We start from the raw sequence: 10,661 nt of genomic DNA on the forward strand, positions 1-10,661 counted from the left end.
ACAGTAGATACTAGTTTAATAAAAGTATTTTTACTATTTTTTTTATTTTAGTTTCATAGGCGCTGTATCATATTATTACAATCACTATGAAATAAACAACATGAATGACATAATAAGCCCCACTAAAGAGGACCTTTCAGTGATTTTAGGCCTGAGTAATTATACCAGGACAGTGTTCGACCACATTATTGGATCATTTCATTGTTTTAACACATCTAAGTACATTTTATTTTGTAAATACAGAAACTTTTGAGACTGTTTGGCCTCCCAGTGTATGTATACAAAACACCGTAACAACAAACTCTGCTAACACCCTTATTATGCCACTAAACATATGTCTTTAAAGAACACATAGAAGCTTTGAATAAACACACCTGATCCAGCCCTAACTATATACTTTTTCAAAAAGGACAGTTGTAAGTCTAGTCGTAAAGGGAGAGAGGGTGTCTGTCTCCCCAGTCCAAACCGGAAGCTGGCCCCATAGAATAAGGGACCGAAGGCTCTGCCTCCCTTTCTCCTGTTACGTACACTAGGAGCCACAACAAGCTCGCCGTCTGAGAGCCACGGGTTCTCAGGGATGATGCGGTGCTATAAGATTATTACGATAACATGGGTCTGATTAGTGAAGACCGTGTATGTGAGGAGCAGGATTCTGACAGAAACTGAACAGTATTCCTGAAAAACTCTGTTTTTGTCTGATCATTTCTTAATAACAAGTAATGAGCACGTCACTAATTTTATATAGTATATGCAAAGAAATCCGACCATAAATTATATGTAATAATCACAAATGACTTTCATCTCTGCTACAAAATACGTACACTGAAGGGGGTTAAATTTGTCCTCAAGAAACAAACTGAAAAAGAATGAAGTTGACATCAAGGCGTAATGAGTTGGTTGTAAACATGTAAGACTCCATTCAGTCCCCACGAGAAGGCGGCAGCAGGGAGAATCTCAGGGTTTGACTCAGGAACTGAAGCTGTATGACGACTGTTGTACATATTTCAGGATGTCAGTGTGGCAGTTTGAGCTCCAGCTGATCTGGCTGTCTGGGGTATTAATGCTTAATATCTGGAGTTAAGAGCACACTTGTTGCCAAAAGCTGTGATTTAATTGGTCAGATCTGTTCATTTGCATCAGCAGAATCTGATAAAACTAAGATTAGTTAATAAATAAATAAATAAATGCAAAAGTAACAAAATTTTTTCACAGATTTTATACAGCCACCGTAGCCAGGCTGATAAGTATTAGTCAATCATTAGTGAAGATCTGCTTATGTCCACAGTATTTTATAGAAATATTTCATAAGAGATTAGAACACGCCCGGGTGGTAAACTTTGAATTATAACTATGTAACTTGGTGCAGCATGGTGGCCCTGTTTGCCTCACAGCAGGAAGGTCCTGGGCACAAATCCACTATATGCCTGTGTGGGTTCTCTCTGGGTATAATGGCTTCCTCTCACAGTCCAAAGACATGCACTTAGTTTGTTAATAGTAGGTTAACTAGTGATATTAAATAGGTGTGAATGATTGTCAGTCTGTGTTGGCCCTGCAACAGGTTGGTGACCTGTCCAAGGTGTGCCCTGCCTCTTCCCTTGGACCTGAACCTTTTTAATAAAGTATGGCTGTTGAAAATCTCTACCACAACAAGGTAGTAAAATATATGCACTGCGTACATGTACTTTAATGTATAACAGCTCCGTTTTTTCAGACACTAACCACCATTTAATACATAAACATTATACAGGAAGTGGCAGAAATAAGGGTTAATAAGTTCTCCAGGCTGCACCTGTCGTGATACTGCAGGTTGTTACAATACAAAGTCATCAAAGGTGGTTTTTAGTCAGTGAAAGGACAGTGTAAGCAGGGTAAAAGTCAAACCTATAACATTATTGCTGTACCAAGCAGCTTTATAGTAAAAAGCAAGTAAAAAGTTGTAGTGTAAAAGCTGATAGCTGAAGTTAAATATAAATATTTTGTGGCTTCAAAAGTCGCAGACACTCAGTCAAAAACCTTGCAGGCGACTGGTGTGTTATTGTGATGTAATTCATGATTGTCAAGGTCAAGATTTGATTTATTTATTTAAACCTTAGATATCACCCGTCTTTTCCCCCAGCCGGAAACAGACTACATTTAATCTTGTGCAAAATTAGCCTGAAAATGTCAGGTTAATCAAAAACAGCCACACAAGTGTTGCAGTCCTTGAACTTTAGACACAAAGACGTAATGGAAGTAACAAACTCACCACCTGCGTTTGCTGGGATATCTCGTCCATTTTTCCTGATTTATCCACTGCTAATATTAGGTCTCTGACATACGGTTGATTTTATTTCTTCCCCGGTAAACAAGAAAATGCTCCTCTTGACAGCATATGTGTCAAACAGTAATGAAACAGCAAGTGCACATGCATGAGGAAGTGCAGCTGTTGAAACGTGTGGTTGACGGACTTCACTCTCAGACTGGGATTTCCTCTTTCAGTGTTAAACCACGGTACAGTGACGCAAGCAGCACAATGCTGTTGTGTGCCGTGCAGTCAAACCTGTTCTTTAACTGTATAACTGGTTAAGCGTTGTATTTCTTGGAACATTTATTTTAAGAGCGTGTATAGACCTGCCAGGGTTGTAATCTAATACTGCACAATCTGTCGGCGAGCTTTACGGGCCTGGTGAATGTTGTTTGTTGTAAAAAGTGCTTTGACTTCTCTGAATGAGCCGAAAAGTGCAACAGGAATTTTACTTGTACAGCACATGTCATTATGTTCAAATCGAGGTAACTTAAGGCAGCTTCAAACAAACTTGGATCTAGTTCTAGGACTAGGTGGGACAAAATGTACAGGGTTCAAACCACAGAGCTTTGTGAATTTATACAAAGATTTGAAAGGCATTTCTTAAGGCATTGGAGGCAAAAGAAGAGAACTCAGTGCTGAGGTAACATGGTCACATTTCTGTGAACCTGTAAGCACTCTGGCTGGTGCTGATGATGAGTCCTGCAAAAAGTGCATTTTCTGTCCCTCTTTTTCTGTTGATGTAAAGATCAACTGCAATTTGAGATTTTTTGATATTAGCAAAATATTCTAAAATGAATTTCTCAAAATGCACTATGGTGACAAAAGCATTTGCTCATCTGCCTTCACATGCGTATGAATTTGAACGATATCCTGTTCTTAATCTGCAGGGTTTAATAAGATTTTGTTCCAAGCTTTGCAGATATAACAACTCCAACTGTTCTGGAAAGGCTTTCCACAATGTTCAGGAGAATTTCTGGCCATTATGCCAGAAGCGCATTTGTGTCATCAGACACTGATGTTGGATGAGAGGGCCTGGCTCGCAGTCTCGTCCCCATCGTGTTCTACGGGATTGAGGCTGTGCAGCTCCGTCAGTTCTTCCACACTAATCTCACTCATTCATGTTGTTTTGGACAGCTTTGTGGACTGGTGCGTAGTTATGCTGGTGCAGGAAGGGGCCAACCCCAAATTATTCCCACTAAACTGTCCATGGTGGTTCGATCCCTGGCCTCTTCAGTTTGTATGCCAAATATCTTAGGGCATGATACTAACCTCAGGTTGCTCTCTGATGCATCCATTGGAGTATAAATATGGCATGGTATGAATGGCTAGTAGTGAAAGGTGCCTTGCTTGCTCAGGTACAGTAGAGAAGAGCTATATAAGGTCCATTTACCATTGATCTTGGTATGCTGGTAAGCACCGACCATTTTGCTCGCTGTGTCAGACGCTGATCATGACCCTCACCTATGGTCACAAGTTGTGGGTAGTGACCGAAAGAACAAGATCGGGGATACGAGCAGCAGAAATGGGTTTCCTCTGAAGGTTGGCTGGCCTCTCCCTTAGAGATAGGGTGAGGAGTTCGGCCATCCGGGAGGGGCTCAGAGTAGAGCCGTTCTCCTTCACATCGAACGGAGCCAGTTGAGATGGTTCGGGCATCTGACAAGGATGCCTCCTGGGTGAGGTGTTCCGGGCATGTCCCACCGGGAGGAGGCCCCGGGGCAGACCCAGGACACGCTGGAGAGATTATATCTCTCGGCTGGGAATGCCTTGGTGTTTCTCCAGACAAGCTGGAGGAGGTGGCAGGGGAGAGAGAGGTCTGGGCTTCTCTGCTTGGGCTGCTGCCCCCACGACCCCGCCCCGGCTAAGCAGAAGAAAATTGATGGATGGATCATGTGTCTTTGTGGTTGGTCATGCAGTTCTAGATTTTTGTAACCTGGCACATTGCACCACGGCCGGGTTGAAGACACGGGCGTATGATCGTGTCAGTTTTTCCCAGCATTTTATGATGTTCCAGTACAGAAATGTAGATACATACAGATATACAGAGGGAGACGTTGGAACAGTTTGAAAACTTGAGTTTGTAAAAAAAAAATGTAACAAAGTCTTGGTTTGTGTTTTAACTTCCTCTCCTCCCATATCATTGCTTATGTGGCATCTAAATGGTGACAACAGAGGCTTCCTTCCTTAACGGCAGGTGTAAGTACAAGTGACTGTGAAACGAGGTTGTGGTGGCGAGCAACCGTTGTGGCGGGATTTCCTTTCACTCCAAATTCACTGCCAATACTGAAAAACATCGCCACACCATAAGTCCCCCTCTACCAAACTTGACAGTTGGCACAGTGCAGTCAGACACGTTCTGTTCTCCTGGCAGCCACCAAACCCACACTGGATTCGTCAGTCCAGAGAACCATGGCTCGAGAATCCAATGGCGGTGACATAAGCACAGGATGCAATGGCTGCAGCTGAAAGTGACTTCTATCAGGTAAACATGTTTGCTGAGGGCTTTTTTGGTGCATGAATACAAAATTACAAGTTCTCCATAAAGTGACTTGTGCTGCTGTTAAGCCATTAATAATTGAAAAAACTTTGGCAAAAATGTATTTTATCTACTGAGTGAGACCTCGTACAAATCCGTAACACATATATTATGATATATATATTTTTTAAAAACCCAAAAAACTAGTTTGCACACGCTGGGGTTAGCGTGACACTATAACTAAAAGAATGTAATTTCTCTATATACATTTCTAATATACATGAAATTCTCTCTTACATTCATGATAAATAAAAAAAGAATAGGGTCAGCTTATATTTCCTTCTAATCATTTATTGGATTGTGTTGCAGTCTGAAAAATGTGGAAGTTGCAAACACACTTCAGTCAGATCATTATTAAGACGATTAACAGAGAGGGACTTTTTACTGATGATGTGATGCTTTCAAGTATTAATGATTATTGTGGTGTGCTTCATATGGTATTCGTGGTTAGCACATCCTGGCCAGGCGGTACATGTTCTCATGGCCTCCTTGTGGTGCTCTCCAGTTTAGTCCCAGAGTCCAAAAATATGGCAGGGTAAGTGATGGTTCTAACGTTAATGTGAGCTTAAATGATTGTCTGTGTCTGCCTCTCACTCTGTGGCAGCTGAGATGTCACTATGAAAGAGAAGGGTGCAAATTAAGCATTTATTTCATTTTGTTTTTAATATAATTATTTTAGCTAGATTCATATTTTTGGTATGTTCCAAACACAAACATGTCTTGCAAAAATACCTTAAAACTGGTGAAAATTAAACACAGATGAAGGATAGCTGGTTCCTCCATACACAGATAGCTACCACAGAATTTGATTCACTGCAACTGAAGCATGAACCTATCACAGCAAGGCATTTTTTATCAACCCCAGTATCCAGAGCAATGAGTTATATGTGTGTGTGTGTATATATATATATATATATATATATATATATATTTTTTTTTTTTTTTTTTTTTTTAAAGCTGAGTTGCTTTGGAACCAGCCTGAATGGCAGCTGGATGACAGATGGTTTTTGCATGTCACCTTCATTCTGTATGGATTCTGGATGTAGACACTTAGTCAAGCACATAGTTAAGTTACTCAGAACATCTCCATTACATCAGGATTTCTTCACTAATACTGTAAATACTGGTGATATATATCCCGCACAAAACAGTGAATCAGCAGATTTAGTTTTTAGTATTATAATTTTATCACTATCTCATTATTTGGGACGTTACTTTAGGGAGTAGCAACATCCAATAAGTTCATGAACTGACCAATCAGTATTGTCCAGACCATAAAATATACAGTGGCTTGCAAAAGTATTCAGCCCCCTTGAACAGCCTTGAAACAGAATTCCACGTGAAAGACCAACACAAAGTGGTGTACACGTGAGAAGTGGAACGAAAAAGATACATGATTCCAAACATTTTTTTGCAAATAAATAACTGCAAAGTGGGGTGTGCGTAATTATTCAGCCCCCTTGGTCTGAGTGCAGTCAGTTGCCCATAGACATTGCCTGATGAGTGCTAATGACTAAATAGAGTGCACCTGTGTGTAATCTAATGTCAGTACAAATACAGCTGCTCTGTGACGGCCTCAGAGGTTGTCTAAGAGAATATTGGGAGCAACAACACCATAAAGTCCAAAGAACACACCAGACAGGTCAGGGATAAAGTTATTGAGAAATTTAAAGCAGGCTTAGGCTATAAAAAGATTTCCCAAGCCTTGAACATCCCACGGAGCACTGTTCAAGCTATCATTCAGAAATGGAAGGAGTATGGCACAACTGTAAACTTACCAAGACAAGGCCGTCCACCTAAACTCACAGGCCGAACAAGGAGAGCGCTGATCAGAAATGCAGCCAAGAGGCCCATGGTGACTCTGGACGAGCTGCAGAGATCTATAGCTCAGGTGGGGGAATCTGTCCATAGGACAACTATTAGTCGTGCACTGCACAAAGTTGGCCTTTATGGAAGAGTGGAAGAGTTTGCATTTTGCCACAAATCATGTGGGGGACACAGCAAACATGTGGAAGAAGGTGCTCTGGTCAGATGAGACCAAAATGGAACTTTTTGGCCAAAATGCAAAACGCTATGTGTGGCAGAAAACTAACACTGCACATCACTCTGAACACACCATCCCCACTGTCAAATATGGTGGTGGCAGCATCATGCTTCTCTTCAGCAGGGACAGGGAAGCTGGTCAGAGTGGATGGGAAGATGGATGGAGCCAAATACAGGGCAATCTTGGAAGAAAACCTCTTGGAATCTAGAGACATACCCTAAAAGACTGGCAGCTGGAATTGCAGCAAAAGGTGGTTCTACAAAGTATTGACTCTGGGGGCTGAATAATTACGCACACCCCACTTTGCAGTTATTTATTTGTAAAAAATGTTTGGAATCATGTATGATTTTTGTTCCACTTCTCACATGTGCACCACTTTGTGTTGGTCTTTCACGTGGAATTCCAATAAAATTGATTCATGTTTGTGGCTGTAATGTGACAAAATGTGGAAAAGTTCAAGGGGGCCGAATACTTTTGCAAGCCACTGTATACAGAGTAAATACATAATAGTGTCTTAAACCCTACATTCTCTTGTTTCTTTGGCCAAGTGTTTCTGTTGACTAATGATAGAGCATGTTCTTTTCTGTCACTCAGCAAACACACATCTGTTTATGGAGTTAAAAACTACATGTAGCTTATTTTAAATGTGCTACTTTCTCCAAACAGTGTGTGTCTGATGCAATATTTAATACTATTAAATAATGCAAAGCTTACCCTTTCCTCTCTAAATTTGTCACACACTTATCACATCTGCCACCACATCCTGTTCATCAGGCATTTTAAAGTCTTGTGTTCTGTGTTGCATTATTGGCACTGTGGCTTTATAAAAGCTCTTCACCCTGTGAAAGATGGAACTGTTTCTCTCTTCATTCTGACTTTGACACTGGACGTTTTGTCTTTTAAACTAACCACAATAGATGATAGCGTGCCAATAAGGTGATGGGTAGCAAATGTATTATGATGCATAATTTGCATTTTCTTTGGAGCAGATCTGTTGGTATGATACAGGAAGTTATGTAAATGACGAGTTGTTGCAACTATGAGATGGGTGGGTGTGCCTGGGTATGTGCTGTGTGCGTTTATATGTTACACATCTCTGATGGTTTAAAGACTTTGTGCTGCTACACTTTACAGCAAACAATGTCATTGCTCAGCATGTACCAAACATGATGAGTGATGCCAGAGAGTAGAGCTGTTCTAAAGTTTTACATGGTGGATAATATATCAAGCACATTGTTTGTAGAAAGATTTTTAAAACAACTGGTTTCAGTCTAAAGTGTTTTATCCTCTAATGATCTAGAGTTTAGTAAGCTTTTTCTCAGTGGTAAGGAATATAAGGTCCCACTTTATGTGACGTCTGTGTGATATTTACTAGTCCATGATTGAGATGGAGATCTGAGTACAGTGAGCTCACTGTTATGTTCTAGAGACCAGCTTGAAATGTTATGAGTTTTGTGACATGATGTACATGTAAATGGAGAGTCCTCTTCACATGCTGAGGTTAATTATGGAGTTCCACAGGCTTCAGTGCTAGGACCAATTCTGTTCACATTACACATGCTTCCCATAGTATATACAACCATGAAGCTAGATAACACACATCAATTAGTTACACTGCAGGAATGTCTTAAAGACATAAAGACCTGGATGGCCGCTAACTTTCTGCTTCTTGATTCAGCTCAAACAGAGGTTATTGTACTCGGCCCTAAATATCTTACAGATATGGAATCTAACCAGATTCTTACTCTGGATGGCATTATCTTGGCCTCCAGTAACACTGTGATGAACCTTGGAGTCATTTTTGACCAGGATATGTCCTTCAATGCACATATTATACAAACTAAACCCTTTGACACAAGCCAGGGTGGGTCAATGCCTTCATGTTTTTTTACGACAAAATTCTGACCCTACCATCCAAATATTCTAGAGCAGATACAAAACAGTTATTAGGCTTTTAAGTAAGTTATTAATTAACAGAAAACCCCCTCAAAAGTTTAATAAGCTAAACCTTTATTATTTGTGTTAACTTATAATTTTTGTTTCTATTAGTTGTACACAGTCTAGTAAGAATATTAACTTCACAAACTTCACAAAACATCCCCCTGCTTAGCCTACATAATATATTGATTGCCAGTGATAACAAAGCAGATTTTTAATATTTGGTGATTAATCCTGTATTACCGTATTTTTTGGACCATAAGGCCCTCCAGATTATGAAGCACATTAAGCAAAACAAAACAGTCAGATAAGTAAAACTTTACTCAACTCATTCCTCATTGATTCAATAATGTTGAATTCTCTGGCAACTGCTCTATTCCCATGTTGTTGTAGTATATTAATGACTAACCTCGTATTGTGGATGGATTATCTCAGTTGTTCTCCTGACTGAAGTTTGGTCCATTTACAGCATCCTGCCATGCGATTGCATTTGTCCCTAACCATCGGGAACCCTCACGTTAACTTTTATCGAGTAGAAAAAAGTTAGCGTTCATCCTCCAGCTTCACTATGTTTATGTTATGCTAGAGCTAGCGATCACATAGCACAGCGGTCCCCAACCCCCGGGCCTCAGACCGGTACCGGTCCGTGAGTCATTTGGTACCGGGCCGCGAGAGTTGAGGCTCAGGTGTGAAATGTATGGTTTTCAGGATTTTTATCGGTTTTCAGCGTTATTTTGTTATCGTTTTTATTGTTAACTCAGTTTTCCTGGGTCTTTTCACGTGTGTTATGAATAAATCTTCTTTTTTTTCGGTGTCGCGGATAAATACAACAAAATAAAACTAGTACCGGTACCGAAAAAAAGAAGATTTATTCATAACACACGTGAAAAGACCCAGGAAAACTGAGTTAACGAAAAAAAAACGCTAAAAACCCTGAAAACCATGCATTTCACACCCGAGTCTCAACTCTCGCGGCCCAGTACCAAATGACTCATGGACCGGTCCGAGGCCCGGGGGTTGGGGACCGCTGGTCTAGACCACAATACTAAATTTTGCTCTACAAGGGCCTAATATCCACTTTTCAGAAACTACATTAGGTAAAAAGATAATTCTTTGTTTTTATATTCATCAGCCCAAATAGCAAAGAGAAATTAAATATGCATGCCATGAAAGAGTTCAGGCCTTATGAGGTTCAATGACACATGATGAAAATACTCATGTTAGTGTTTAATTTAAAAAAAAATCATCTGATTAGAAAAATAATAATCTCTTTCAAGTTGTTTTGTTCACCATAGGTTCACAGCCCATCACACTCAAATGTCCACATCTTTTAAGACTCCCCAGCTGAATAGGCTGTGCCTGTTGACCCTAGCTGGCTGTTTATCCCAGATTAGCGTCTCCTCAAACATGGTGAGAACCTCCTCACAGAAAGGCCCCCGCCACATGGTTGAGTCAGACTCAGGAACTTCTTGGCGTGAGACAGTAGTGCTAACCCCTGCACCACCGCAGAGTCATGGGATAAGTACCTTTAAAAAAAGCCCCTAAATATTAGCCTCAAATCTCAAACATGTTTCTTTTACAGTAGTAGGGGGAAACTACAGCTCAGTACATTTCTTTGACTTTGTCTCAGGCTGCCCTATCCATTATGGGTTTGGGGTACCAGAGAAGCTATAAAGATGGTCACTGTGTAAGAAAGTTTTTCACGCTGAAGGAAACTATGATTTAGTAGCCTGAATAAAGGATTTTGCCCCACGCACAATACACAATGATTGGGAAAAACACCAATCATAACCCTATGAAACATATAAGACAAAACACACACACACTTAAAGTCTATGCTTTTTACAAAGAAAATGACA

General features: G+C 40.4%; 1 protein-coding gene across 3 annotated transcripts in view; it reads right to left on the bottom strand.

Annotated features, from left to right (window-relative positions):
• dennd2da (DENN/MADD domain containing 2Da) overlaps window positions 1-2,457 on the bottom strand; it is a 35,711-nt gene extending 33,254 nt beyond the window's left edge. For 2 of the 3 annotated variants that reach the window (XM_085443074.1, XM_085443072.1), the window contains exon 1: window positions 2,246-2,457. In XM_085443074.1, coding sequence (XP_085299200.1) covers window positions 2,246-2,275 — 30 coding nt within the window. In that variant the 5' untranslated portion in view covers window positions 2,276-2,457. The remainder of the gene's footprint in view (window positions 1-2,245) is intronic. The other variant, XM_085443073.1, reaches the window with a different exon arrangement.
• Window positions 2,458-10,661: the final 8,204 nt, after the last annotated feature.

The sequence above is a fragment of the Copadichromis virginalis genome, linkage group LG20 (assembly GCF_057382275.1).
Source record: "Copadichromis virginalis isolate Kocher_CV1m ecotype Utaka linkage group LG20, C_Virginalis_male_GT1.1, whole genome shotgun sequence".
Classification (NCBI taxonomy): Eukaryota; Metazoa; Chordata; class Actinopteri; order Cichliformes; family Cichlidae; genus Copadichromis; species Copadichromis virginalis.